At 52.5% G+C, this 14,358-nt stretch overlaps 1 protein-coding gene across 1 annotated transcript; it reads right to left on the bottom strand.

Moving 5' to 3' along the window:
- Nucleotides 1-6,284: 6,284 nt before the first annotated feature.
- On the bottom strand, nt 6,285-9,917 carry AQP5 (aquaporin 5). Its single transcript, XM_054807072.1, has 4 exons — nt 9,512-9,917; nt 7,909-8,073; nt 7,574-7,657; nt 6,285-6,998 (listed from the first exon to the last, which is right to left on the bottom strand). Exons 1-4 carry the CDS (start codon nt 9,872-9,874, stop codon nt 6,813-6,815), a joined length of 798 nt encoding a protein of 265 aa, XP_054663047.1. The 5' UTR covers nt 9,875-9,917; the 3' UTR covers nt 6,285-6,812.
- Nucleotides 9,918-14,358: the final 4,441 nt, after the last annotated feature.

Here is a 14,358-nt window from a genome sequence, read left to right as displayed (position 1 = left end):
GATAAACTTGGGAAGTTGCACCCTGCTGCAGCTGCAGAATCTGGACCCTTTGACCTCAGCTTCATCACCTGGAGACCGAAGGTTTGTCTGCTCACTTGCACCGACAGTTTTCAGCAACTTTGAGTTGTCTGAGCCCTCCTTTCTCCAAGACATTCATGCAGAACTTATTCTTGCGGTGCTCCAGCCTTGCACAGGAGGATTTGAGTCCCACCAGACTGGGGCAGGGGTTGTCTTCAGACCTGCAGCTCCCATGCCCAGGTGGAAAAGCTCCTTGCACTCGTGCGTATCTGTTTTGACCACTCTGATCTAGTTTTGAGACTGTAGGGCTGGTAAAATAATGAGAACACGAGCTGAAAACCCAGCAGCTAATCTGCTGCTGGATGTTTGCTCCTGATGATCCCGGTGCTGCGGGATGTCTCATTTACAGCTAGGCTTGGAGCCTGCCCTGATGCGGGTGGATGTGCTGGGGAAGAGTCTTATTAGTGCAGCGAGACGTTGTTTTGCTTGAACCACTGAAAATTTGGGGTGGCTGCAGGAGTAAAGGTGTGTTCTTCAGATGCATTGCTGTTTCCATGAAAAAATGAGTATTTGGGGGTGGAATGATACGGAAGGGATGAGTAGAGTCAAGCACAGGCTCTTGTTCTTGCAGGGATGCTGCCTGCAGAGAGGGAGAGCTGAGCTCTGCTGGTTAATGATATTCAGCTGCGGTTTTAGCTCAAAACCCAAAGCAAAATCCTAACACAGACAATGTGGCAAAATTCCAGGACAAAGCCGTATAGATAAAAAGCCCGCGAATATCACTAGTGCTAGGAGGTGCATGTTTACACACTCAAATGAAGGCTTTATCCACTGCTTAACTGTTCTTACGGGATTTCTTTGTGAAACACCTATAGATGTTTTATCTACTTGGAACAAAATAAGCTGATAGCATTTTATATCCCTTCCCTTTATGATGGTGGCTGGTGCTGATAACAGCTATCATCATTCCTATGGACTCTGATCTGTGGGGGGGCAATGGCTCACAGTGAGAAAGCAATTGGCTGTTTGGATAACTAGCTTAAAAAATAGGGAGGGTTTTTTTTAAGAGTGGAGAAAGGGCTTTGGCAGGAAAAGGGTTGCTCTGCCACCAAATAAATACAGCTCCTGGGAATAGGTGAAAAATCCCAGTTGTTAAAAGCTGAAAGAATTGTTGGGCAAGGGGAATTGATTTTTCTTTTTATGGCCTTTTTTTAAAAAGGCACGTTGTGTAGGACATTTTTTTTCTCCAGGCTGCACAAGAGGGCTTTATATCAACCTGCAGCTGCACCTTGCTTGTGGGCAAAAGAGCTCTTGCTGTCTTGCCAAACAGGATTAATGTCAAGCCGGCAGAGAATGGCCTCCTGGAGGACACATGCCAGAGGATTTGTTTTATTTTGTTGGTTAGTGGTTATTTTTTGGGGGTTGTTTCTGAGCTGAACCAGTTCCCTGATCTCGTGCCTAGTCCTGCAGTTTTGCTGCATGCGAAGGGTCCTCGAGGGCTCGTCCTCGAGGGCTCATCCTCCCTTGCTCCTCTGCATCCTGATGCTGGTTGGAGGCAATGACCTTGGGGACCTCTTGTTTTTGAGTAAACGAGCCCAAATCCTGAGCGTGCATCTCCCCTGGGTGGGAGCTCAGACAGTTCAGAGGCCTCCACTGGGCCGTGGTTTAGCAAAACTGCACTTAATCCCCTCCTTGCTTGCTAAATCCTTGCATCCTCCTTGCTCTCGGCAGCTGTGCCTGGGAAACCCTCCTGGCTCCGGACCTGACCTTTCCCAACAAAGCACCTTTGTCTGGCAGACCTTGGGGCTGCAGGGTTGCTTTTTTATTTTCCCTTCTTTACTTATTGCTCTTTTTTTTATTGATGGCACCACCCAGCAGCACAAGGATCCATTATATCAGCTGCCATTGGACTTTGCTTGTTTGCAGGAGGGTGATTAAGAACAAACGGGCAGCGGCGGGCTGTATCCTGGAAAGCGGAGGCCAAAAGTTTGAGCAAGAGGAAACTTGGCAGCAGAAACGCAGCCCCGATCCAGCCGGCGCTGAGCCTGCGGTCCCCACGTGTCGGGGAAGGAGGGAACCTTGTTTTCATGTGGGGTAGCGTGGCTGGTCTTTGGGGAAGGGTGGGTGGAAGCAAGAGTGGGGTTTTTTTTGCTCGGATGGACCTGTTCTGGTGAGGGTTTCCCTGATGCTGTGTCTGTTCTCCATGGAGCATCCCAGCAGAGGGCAGCAAGAGATGCCCAGGGCACCCATTGCTCTCCCATGGGTGCTGCTCCAGAGCACCCATGCTTGGTGCCAGGGCAGGCTGACCCCTTGTTCCCTTCTACCTTGGGGCACCTGCTAATGACTTCTAACTCTGCCAGGCTTTAAAGAGCCATTTTTGGGGCTGTAGGAGGGTGTTGAGGGGGGAACAGAGACACCATTCACATCTACTCTTGCCCTCCCCAGTCTCTGCACATCTTCTGCCCTTCTTCTCTTTAATTGCATGGTTTATTTGAGGGCAAAACTCATCTTATCCTGAATTTCTCTGTATTATAGGGCTGCGGCTGCCCATGCACACAGCAGGGTCTTGGTGCACTGAGATGATGCTGAAGCAAGGCCCAAGCAGGGCACTGGTGGCTTCACACTTACGTGAGCATGGGCAGCTCGGCCCAGGTGAGGACACCCATTGCATTCAAGCCCAAATTGTGCATGATACAAGTCAGTGAGCAAAATACAAATTACAGCAGCTGATCTTCAGGCGGAGGCTGCGTTACCTGGCCGGGGTGATGCCTTTTGACAACAGGAAGGGTGGCTGTTGGCCCTCAAAGGCCGTGTGAGCTGTTTCCTGGCTTGTAACGAATTGGTACTGCAGCAACTATAGGTTGGGCAGAGGCTGAGTAGGAGGGGGAAGATTCAGTGCTTGCGCTCAAAAGGAGGTGGGTGCTGGCACTGTCTGTGCCGTGACTAACGCCAACACCCATGCCAGCCTCTGCCATGTCTCTGCGCAGAGGTTTCTCTTCTGTCGGGAGCGTTTCTGCCCATCAGCCCTGGGTGATGCACTGGGAACTCCTTTATTTTCCAGCTTTGCGCATCTCTGTGTGGTGCGGAGCAACATGTAGAGGGAGGATGTCTCTAGGTTGGCTTCTCTGTGGCTCGCGTTGCTCCGGAGTTGGTCCCTGAATGCTCGAGACTCTCTAGCAAAGTGGTGGAGATCCTCCTGGAGATGGTGGGGGGTGCTGCCCTGTGTTGCTTGGGTTTTCTGGGGATGGTTGGCGTGCTGCAATACCCCTCAGCAGTGCTCTTCCACCTTCCCTGGTATTTGTTTGCGTTTCTTTTTCATTTCTCATCCTGTTTTCAACAAGCAGGACTGGGCATTGCTCTGCTTTGTTCTCCAGGTGAAACCAGCCTCATGCTTTTCACGTGAAGTCAGAAACCGCGGCTTTAAGCAAAGTGCTTTTTGCACTTGGGGTTGCAAAATAGTCTGAGGTGGTAGCAGGGTAGAAGGGATGTACTCCTGAGTCGTGGAGCATTATTGCCTCTCACTTGGGGCAGAGGGATGGAGAGAGATGGGGCTGACCCTTTGCAAGGGACTGAAGCAAAGAAGCACCTGAAACCCATTGAGAAATCTTTAATTGAGATATTGCCACTGGGTCTTGCTTCTCCTCCAGCACCTGGTTCCTTCCCTTGTCCCAGCAAGCTCATTGCAGGGACAAATGATGCACAGAGCTACTGGAGACCTTCCTTAAACAGACTGACAGCCCTTTGATGTGTAAAAACATATAAAGTTTCTAGGTTGTTACAACATGTGAAAATATTTGGGGTTTTCCTCCCTGCTAGGAAAAAAAAAATGAAATTTTTAAAGCCATGCAGTAATTACCTGCTAATGGAAAAGATACTCAAGAATGAGATAGTCTGTGAAATCCTCTTAGTGCAAAGAAATTGCTAGTAGGCATATTTAGGAAATAACTGCATCCATTCCCCCTTCTTAATTAGGGTGGATATGTACGAGGATGGTACGCTTTGGTGTAATGTCTCACCTGGTGATATACCTCTAAAATAGGGTGAAAAAAAGCTGGTAATGCAAAGCACCAATATAGCTCAGTTTTATAACCGAAGTGGTGTTGGATCCGTAGGGACGCGTAGGCAGCAGCGTGGGTGTGTGGGATGGAGGAGTGCTGGGACGCTGCTCCCGAAATGGAAACCCCTGTTTTGGGGGAGAAGCTGGGAAAACGAGCGTGGCGTAGCTGTGACCACATTATTGTGCGCTACAGGTAAATCTGGTTTGAATGCGCAGGGATTATATCGGCCCTTGCTGTGTCTGCTGAAATAAAGGGGGTTTTTTCTATGAAATGGCTATTTCTGCTCGGAGTGTTGAAAGGCTGGTGGCCAGCTGCGACAATCCCATTCAAAATGGGGCTGAAGAAGCTTGAATGTTTTTAATAAAAAAAAAATAATTCTCCATTTGTTTTTAAGCGCTGCTGTTGCCTTTCCTGGGCAGGTGAGAACAGGCAGGAGGACCTCAGGGTTTCCCAGCTGCGACCCAGGCTCTGCCCCATGCCCGTCCTGGCGGAGGTGAGGTCATGGCGCTTGCTGGATGCCAGGGTTTGGTCTGGGTTAAATGCAACTTCTCTGCCCAGATTCAATGCAACGTGGACCGGCGAGAAGCCGGATGGGGAAAGTGCGCCGGGGCCCATGCTGAGCACCAAACCTCTGCACCATGAAGGATGCTTCACCGGTGTGCTCGCTGGGCTCCAGCCTCCATTTACCCCGTGGTTTAGGGTCTGTCTCTGCCTGTGCTTTGGGGAAGGGGGTTAATCGCTTGTGCCCCCTTCCTGCTGACCCCAGCCCCGCGTGGGGCCATCCTGCCCCTGTTTTCGAGCCAGGTCCTGGATGCTTTCTGTGCTGACGCAAAGCTGCTGCCACAGGATCCTCTGATTCATCCCCATGGAGGGCTCACACCCAGGCTGGGTTTCTTCTCCCGGGTGTTGATCACGCTGGTGGTGCTGGTGTGGGCTGGGTCCCTCCGTGGGGTGCTGCAGTGGCCCCCGATTCCCACTGCCGGAATGGCTGTGGGATATGCCGGGACTCCTGGGTCTCTTCTCCGCCACGAGGGTTGATGGGGTTTAGAGCAGCAAAGCAAGGGGGGATGCCCAGGGTTGCCTGCTCTGGGGGGGTCTCAATGCCCCCTTTGGGTGCATCTTTAGGGTCTGGGGTGCAGTGGAAGGAGACTGGGGTGTGGCTTTTGGAGGTGCTGACCTGCTGTGACGTGGGCTGGGTGCTGCCCCAGCCCTGTGGGTCACTCTAAGGGGGCATCTCTGGGAGCTGGAGGTGCTTTAATGTTTCCCTGAGGCTGGTGGCTGTGCTGCGTGCGAGCGTGCTGCCCTTTCCTGATGAGGAAGGGGCTTAATCTTCTTCCTTATGAAAAGGGAAACTGAGGCACAGAAGCGTTGTAGATCTTGGCCCATCCCTGCAGAGGCGTGAGGTGGGAGGGTTAAGACAGATTGTGGGGTTGCAATTCTAGCTTCCTAGCTCTGCTGCTGACCTGGTGATCCAAACTAAGGGCTTTTCTACCTCCTTTTCTCCTCCACCTGTGATGGCAGAGCTTTGTATGGGGCTGGATTTAGGGAACCGGTGGGAGGGACGGCTGGGACAGTGCCAGCGTGCAGTGTCCCCGTGCCCAGGTTGGGAGCGAGATGCTTTGGCAGAGGGTTGTGGCAGAACTGGAAGAGCAGGGCTACAGCAGAAGGTCAGGGTGAAGGTGTGGGTTTGGCACCCGGCGAGGGGGCTGGGGAGGGTTGTGGGTCAGTTTTTGAGGGCACCTGTGGAGCCGTCTGGGAGAACTGGTATGGCAGAAAGCCGTGCCTGAGTCAAACCGGCAAAGTGCGTGAAGGAGGATTGCTGCCGGCTCCTCCCAGCCCATGCCAGCCTCGGAGATGGGCTTCAAACTGCCCTGGACCTGGCGCCCTGCTGTGGGGCACCTCCTGCTCTCCCCCCAACTCCAACTCTAGTGCCCATTTCTCCTTCTTGGGTTTAATGACTATCACCTCCCAGCCCTCCTGCTCGTGGTGCCAGCTGCCGCAGGATTTGGGGTCCGAGTATTTGCTCTTTCCCTGGCTCTTTGGGATGGCTTTGCATCCACCTTAACCCATTTTTGCTCCTAAAATTTGATACCCAAGCAGGTTTGCACCCACGGCTCTCTTAAAATTTCCTTTATTCACAATAAATAATATACTATATCACAAAGATCTCAACACAAAATCCAAAAATCACGTTCTTTCTGCAGCCATGAATAAATAGGACTCACCAGCACCAGGTAAGGCATGAAAGAGCATCTATGAGCAGCGTGGGCCCTGTGGTGGGGAGAAAGCAGGGGGTTTTGCTGCACCCACCTGCCCAAAGCGGTCGTTCTTCTTTGCTGGTATCTACACGGTGTTCCCCTCCCCTGGGCCATCAGATGCAGGGGTGAAATCCTGCGTGTGTCAGAACATGTGGTTTCAGGCCTCTCTGAAAATTGTGCAAAACTGGCATCTGGGAGGGCAGGGAGGCAGCTGAGAGGCTGCCCCAGACTGAGACTCCTTTGCTGGGCTTAGCTGGCTGCGGTTAAGCTAGGATAGGTTCTAGCACTGACGCTCACGTAGAGGGATTATATACACAGACACTGCAATACTTTCTTAGTCACAGATGGTCTTTGAGATAAAAGACTTTTGCTTAAGAGTCTACTGTAGCTGGATGTGTTCACTCCTGGGCTTTGGTGTACGCATGAGCCCATGTGTGGGGCCTCCTCTCCTCCTTTTGCTTGGCTTTTCCAACTGTTCCTACGGTGGGGTCAACTCCATGGACTTCTTCCTCTCCTCTTTCTGCTCTTCCCATTCCTCCTCTGACTCGTAGGTGCCTTTGATGATGGCAACCCTATCTGACATGTTCATGCAGTAGGGGACGAGGATGTAGAAGTACAGCACAGCAGCCAAGCAAGCCCCAAGGATGGGTCCAACCCAGAACACCTAGAAAGCAATAACGGAGAGGGTGAGAGCAGGTCTTGGAGACTGGTGCACCAGGTCCAGCCATCACGCCAGCATCCCTCACTGCTCCACATCTCCTAGCCCATGGAGAGATGCAAATACCCTGTCCAGTAGACTTCTTGGGCTGAAATGCCTTCAACCTTTGCTTGCTGAAGACATCAAGCTCTTCATGAGTGCAGAGATGTGGTGTGTTGGCAAGGAGGCACGAAGCCTGCTCTGCAAGGCTGGGTCTGAACCAGTGAGTGGAAAGCCTAAGCTGGCCTTTTCTGGGCTTTATTGACCTCAGATGATGCCCTAGCTCGGTGTGCCATTGTACGGGGGGAATTATGCTTGTCTCCTTGCTGGCTCTGTGCCATGGGGATAACCTGTTCCTTATGCATCAAGGGGGACAACCTCCCCCATTCTCCAGCCCTGTTTTACCCTTTTGCTCTTGGGATGGCCTCTGAAACACCCAGCCCTGTAATCCCTGTGGCAGTTGCTGCCCTCTCCCATCGTTGCCTGCATCTGGCCCTGGCAGCCTCTGGGCCAGCACACCCTGACATGCTGCTGATGCTCACCCAATGTGCTGGGCTGAACCTCCTCACGATGACCGCGGGCCCAAAGGACCGGGCTGGATTCATGGAGCAGCCGGTGAAGTAGATCTGTCAGTGTGGAAAGGAGACCAAGTTAAGATGCATTGTGTTGCTTAGCAGATACGACCAACTTTTCAAAGGCAGGGACTGAAGCAGTGCCTGATACTCTTTCTCTTGCAGAGAGGTAGAGGTCCTCTCCCATCATCATGAGGAAGGAGCCCCCCAGTATGTCCCATCTTGCCTCTCCCAATGCAGCTCTATCCGGGACTAACTGCATGAGAGTGTTTTGGGGAGCCCTGTCCTCCTGCCTGGACACTCACCCCCACCAAGTGGCCTACGGCAACGGAGAGGCCGATGGACAGTGCCGGGGAGCCCACGTTGCCGTTCCTCCGGTTGTCAGTGGATGCGAAGATGCATGCGGCCAGCTGAAAGGTGAGGATGATCTCCACCACGAGGGCCTGGCCTGGGGTTGTGTTGTTGTTGAGCTGTGAACAGTCGAGATCGACAATTAATCAACTGTCTTGGGGCTCAGCATCACCAGGAGGACTCTTAGGTGCTTTGCTGGTGGATTTGGGTTGACAAAGCCATGCACAAGAAGCCCCTCCAGGTCCTCTGCCCAGCCCTGGGGCACAAGGTGCTATTGCTGGTTGCTGCTCAAGCTCACTGCCCTTTTCCCCATAAGGGAAGAAATTCTCTTTCTTTGTGTTTAATGCTCCAAAATCTCTCTTCCCCCAAGCCCTTCCCTTCCCAGGGCTCTCCAAGTCTCTCTGTTTGTTTGTCTCCGCAACACTCAGTGCTTTCCCACCAAATCTCCCACCAATTTGTGTGTCTCTTTCCACTCCCTGCATTTCTTTCCCCCTTGCTCACTGCAAACCGTCGTATCCTGACTCTCCTCCCCTGCACTTTGTGGAACACCTCCCCAAGAGGCTGGGGAGCAGCCAGCAGCCACCACGGAGGGGCATGGGATGAAGAGCGAGGGGTGGGAAGAAGGTTGGGGTGTGTCATGGGGGTAAGGTGGGCTGTCATCATATCATTGCCTCTGTGCTAACCACTGGGGACTGTCAGATGGACTCAACCCCACTGGGCATGGGAGAGGCAAAGCGACCCAAGCCATCGCAGCTTCGTTTTTTAGCTAAAGCTGACTGACCTGGGACATGAAGCATGTGGGAATAAGATGCATTGCAGCACCTCATCCTAGTGATCAAACCCTCTGCAACACATCTGTGCTGCTCCGAGGGGTCCAGACCTGGCCGTGGTTGGAGCGGTAGCTCCACCATTCCCATTTCAGGTGGTTTTCCAGCACTGCTCCAAGGGTTTGAGATGTGCTCCTTATCCCCGCTTTTATCAGAGGGTCCCACTATCTCCCCTCCTCCTCCAAGAGCAGACCCTGCCCCTCTCAGCCTCTCCGTGCCCTCCCCCACGTTGCTCCTTCACCTCTTCACCACCACCTCTCTCCATCCACCTCCATTTCCCAGCTCCACCAACGCACTGAGTACAGTGGGCTTCTGCTCCCCCTGCCCATACTGGTTTGACTGGGCTCTGCTCCCTGCCCTCCCCCCTCTGTCCTGGCGCGGCTCCTATCCCAGCACTAATCTCCAGGTGGAGAGGCTGCAGTCAAGAACATCTCAATGGTGCGAGTGACTCACTCAGGCCCTTAGGATAAAGGAAGCGCTTATTAAAGGAGGAAAAAAACATGCCATTCATTACCCCGCACAATAAAGCTGTCATGTCAATACTCTGCTGGCTATGTCGGTGTTTGCTCCTATCCCATTCCTGTCCCTCTGTGCATGCAGGACAATGTGCTGAGACCAACCATCCCTATGGATTTGGCTCTCCGGGTCGGTGCCAGCACCAGCTCCTCGTTCACAAGGAAAGGAAAGCCCGCGCAGCAAGGTAGAACCATCTCCAGGTGGGGAGACTTACCGCGTTGATGGCCAGGTTGCCACGAGTATTGACCGGTGTCACACCGTAGAGGATGCCAGCCCCGGCAATGGCCCCGACCAGCTGGGCAATCACGTAGAAAAGCGTCCGGAGGAAGGAGATCTGGTTCCCCACAAAGAAGGCGATGGTCACCGCTGGGTTGATGTGGGCGCCGCTGATGTGCCCAAACGCTTGCACCAGCGTACCGATGGCCAGGCCAAATGCCAGCGAGATCTGAAGGATGCTGGGGAGAGCAGACGGCCACTTCAGGGCTGAGCCGAGGCCGATGAAGACGAAGATGAGTGTGGAGATGAACTCGACAAAGACGGATCGAGCGAAGGCCAGGGTTAGTATTTCCTTCTTCATGGTGGGAGCGGGTGGAGGGCAGCTAGGAAGGAAGGAAGTTTAGGTTTCCTCTGTCTCCAGGCTCTTCTGTCTGCACCCAGTTGTAGGGCCATACCTATCTATATATGCAAGAGCAGCAGGGAGCTGTGTTACAAGGCGGTGGGTGGAGCCAGGGAATTAGCCAGTCCTCCCAAATTATCGTGTGAAACTGGAAAAGTTTCCATCTGAAAATAACTTCGGAGCCTCTTGGTGAACCAATGACTCAGATATTGGTGGCATTTCTTTCTCTGTCCCTCTGCAAACAAAGAGCCCCTATAGGGTGTCTCTGTGGTCGTTAGATAACGCGGTTGCATAACGATGCTGTGGTCCCTCCTCTGCTTTTCCCTTTTACTACCTCTCGCCAGGTGCCGGGTGTTTCGTTAGCAGAGGTGTAGTTAATATTCCCTTCCTCTTTCTACCTGCAGACTGGAGAGGACCGTAGTTTTGTTTGAAAAGTCTTGTTGCCGGTGTCGAGCTGGAGGAGCTCTCCCGGGGCAGGGGTCCCGGTGCATTCGATTTACACGGGATGTTGAAGGATAAAGTGAAGCTAAGCGCCTGGAGCTGCTCCCAGGCTGTCAGGACAGCTCAACCCCAGGAAATAAGCAGCTTGCAATTGTCCGGGGAGCAGGGCAGGGTTTGGGGGATGCTCTGCATAGCCGGGGAGCCATAAACAATCTGGGGCTTCCTCGAGGTGCCTGGGTGGAGGCTGAATGGGACGGTGCAACTCGGATCAAGAGGGCTGATCGCTGGAGAGCCTGACTGTGGACCTTTGCTGCCTTTCTGCATCGCGTGTGGGTTTTGCTGGCGTGTGGGTTGGTGGTTGGGGGGTGCTCGCTGCCTGTAGCCAGGGAGGGTGTATCCTACCCCTGTCATCTCAGGCCCTTTTCTTTTCTTTTTGCTTGTCAAGCTATTGCTCAACGAGGTCAATGATTTTGCTCTTGGGAATGCCAGCATAAAGCCACAGGCTTTGCATGGACACAGGCCATGTTTGCATGTCTCCTTTTATGTTCCTGTGGCGCTGTCCTCCATCCTAAATCTGTCCAGCTGCAAATCCTCGGCTGGCAGGGAGCGGAGAGGGGAGGCTCTCAGCGCTGCGCAACAGAGAGCTGTTGGGGGGCTGAGGTTTTGGGGTGGAAAAAGGCTCCAGTGACACTTAACAATGAATTCTTGGTTCCCTTGTGGTCCTCGCAGCCTTGCGCCAGGATTAATTTATTTTTTTTGTAAATGGGTTTGGGTGCCAGATCTGCTCTCCTTGCTTGGCTGATTGCATCTCGCCTTTCTCAAGTAATCCCATCTCTCCGTGCATAATGCAGCAAGCCCGGGCTGGAGTTATCCACAGCTGCCTCTGCAGAAGCAGTCGCACTCCAGCACGCGGTGGAGCAAAGCGCTATATGCAGGAGACTGGTAAAATAATTTAAATCCCTTTTTAAATTTAAAAAGCGCTAAAAGGTTGCATCCACTGCTGCCTTCTGCTGGGTGCTGTCAGACCTGCACACATTCTGCAGGGTCAAAAGCTAGGAGGGATTCCTCTTCAGAGCAAGAAGAGCGGACTTCTTCCTCCAGAGCTGAAAAATAAATGGGTCTTTCTCCTCCAGCTGTACGCAAAGTCCTGAGCTCAGCAAACAGACCTGGAGAGTCTCGAGGGACTGAGGATCCGTTACAGCATTAATTCCTGATAATGGGTTTCTCCTGGTTCTGCTGATCCTGGGGAAGATTGCAGAGTTAAAGGCCAGATCTGTTATCCTAGAAACACCTGGTCCGTTGGCGTGTTTTGGTGAAAGTTTTGCAAGCTGGTATTTCAAGACACCCTGGCCGGATTCCAGCTGGAGTAATTGCTTGCCACTTCCCTTCAGCCCTGCCTGTGGCTCCAGCTGGTTAAAATGCGCTTTGTTCCCATCCTCCAAACCCTTTCGTAACGCGCCCGCCACAGATCTCCCTCGGAGGTGGCCGCGTTTTGCTGGCAGCTCCTTCGCCGCACGCCTCGCTTTAGCTAAAAAGCAGCGTTGAGCTGAAAGATGCTCTCCCAGATTCCCAACTGCGGGTAATAACGTCCTAGCAAAATCCTCCGGCTGGCTAGGAGATGTAATCAAACAAGGCTGAAAACGATGGGGAAAACTTCCTGAGAGAAACAAGATGTTTCCCTAACAATGTGCCATGCAAAACCCACTTTCCTGAGGCTGTTTGCTAGACTTTTCTCTCTGGGGAATTCCTGCTTGGCTTCTCTGATGTCTAACCATGTTGGGCAGGCGTTGGGAAGGCGTTGGGAAGGCTCCTTTTCCTCTCCTCGGCTGCATGCCCTCCAAGGAGCTTGTATGAACCGAAAGCGCCTTTGATGTTTCAAATTTAATTGAATTAGGCAAGACGTTGAGAAGGCATTACTCAGGTCCCTGCTGACAGACGGACACCTACGTGGTGGGGTCATGCACGCCTTGTTTCATTCACCCCGTGGCTTTTGGAAGAAAGGAAACGAGGAGGCTTTTTGCAAGGAGGACAGGTTTAGCTGTCTCCCTCCTCCTCCTCCTCCTCGCTGGTGTTGGCACGCAAACAGCACAACCAAAAATCACCCACACCTACCACTCAATTGCGGGGCCACGCGGTTTGGAGATGATGTGCTGGAGGGGGATAGGGACCTGAGCCCACCGCTGGGTCGGGGAGCAGGGTGCCTGGGTGGGAGGAAGGCAGCTGGTACCTCATCCTCGCCCAAGGCTTTGCCTCACCCACGGAGGCGTGTGTGTTATTAACTGAATACGTGTGTTGGTCCCTGTTGTCCCCAGTTTGCTGATTTCATTTTCTGAGCCCGCGCGGGGCTGCTATTAATTTGTCATTTCCGTGGCAGCCCAGATTTCTGATGAGTTCAACTCCGGGGTGGACCTCAAAGCCTGGCAGATGGTATTGTAGGTGGCCAAATTCGGATTATAAATGCTGCTGAGACTCAGACCAGCCTGTTTCTTGTTGGGTTTTTTTTTTCCTCCCGTTCACCTGGCTCTGCATCTAGACCCAGGACCTTAAAACTGGCACAATAATACAAGCAGGAATAATAATAGTAACAGGAGACAACTCCTTCCACTGGAATCTGTGATTAATTGGGATTAGATGGCCAGAGGAGAAAGTTTGGTTTAGTTTGTTTTTAAGATCAAGGCTGTTTCCTGCTGGCTCAGCTTTGGGAGTTTGCAGCAAGGAAAAAAAATAATATGCACTGGGAATTAAAAGTGGAGCAAGAAGCAGCAAACTTTCCCCTTCTTCATCCTCAGTTCCTGGGGCTGCTTCTTGCCGTGGTGGTAGGGAAAGTGGTGGGATTAGCGCAAAGCCTCGCTGCTTTCTAGCACGAGGCAATGTCTTGTACTGGTGTTTCAGACAGGGCTTTCAAGGATTTCTCTAATCTAACCCACGATCTGCCTGCGCTCTCTGAGGGATTACTCCCCTGGCCTGAGGCTGGTGGTGTTTCCACCTTCTCCTGCCCTGGAGCACCAAAGCTTTTGCTTCCCCTGGTAACCTGACCCAGCTTTGGAGAAAAAAAAAAAAAACAAACCCCAAACCAAAAACCTGTGAGCCCAAGTTTGGCTTTGGGGATGCCCCCCCCCCCCCCCATCCCTTGCTGCTGTCCCACCGCTTTGGCTTGAGAAGAGGGTCCTAAAGCTGCCCCCCAGCCCTTGGTGGCCACAATGCTGAGCTGGGTGGTCACAGTGACCTTGTAACCCGTGAGTCTGTAAACAGGGATGATGCTCTTTAAATGCTGAATAGTGTTAATGCTTAATAACAGCATCGCTCTGCTCTTCGCTTAGAAATTACTTGGCGGTCTCTGAGGCGTACAAGTGGATGCAAATGCTTTGGGGCTGGTCTGCAATGGAAACGCCAGCATCCTTAATAATTAATTTGCATTGAAATCATCATTAAATCGTCACATGAGGATAATAATGTGTATCAGGGAAAGCAAAGGGCCGGTTAGAAAAAAGACCTGTACGAGATCACGCGGTGAGAAAGCTGGGCTGGAAACCCTGGCGTCCTGATTTTCAGGTCCAGCCCTTTCCAGCAAAGCCACCTCCATCAGCGACATTAAGAGGCTGCATTTCTGCTCATCTAGATGAATACTTTGAATTCTTACGGGCCAGCAGCCATTTATCGGTGTCCTCAGGATTCAGACAGAGCTGTGTTTGGGGCAGTGGTGTTTTTCCTCTTAAAATGCGTTTGCCATAGAAATGTCTTCTTCACCCATGCAGTCTCCTTTCAAGATTTCAAGGAGTACACTTGAGAATCAATGCTGAAATGATGTGGGGAGAGAGCTGCCATCGGGGTAAGCGATCTCCCCTCTTCGCCTTGGCAATGCCAGCCTGCTGTGCGTGCTGCTGGGATGGGAAGGCATGGAGCTGGCTGGAGGGCAGGGGCCAGCTCTGGGGTGGAGAAGGTTGGGTTGCATCAAGGCAGAGGGGAACCAAAAGCACGACCAGGCTCCAAGGCACCCATGAAAG

Source organism: Grus americana, chromosome 31, assembly GCF_028858705.1.
Source record: "Grus americana isolate bGruAme1 chromosome 31, bGruAme1.mat, whole genome shotgun sequence".
Lineage (NCBI taxonomy): Eukaryota > Metazoa > Chordata > Aves > Gruiformes > Gruidae > Grus > Grus americana.
The sequence above is the reverse complement of the archived record's forward strand: the minus strand, read 5'-3'. Positions and strand labels throughout refer to the sequence as shown.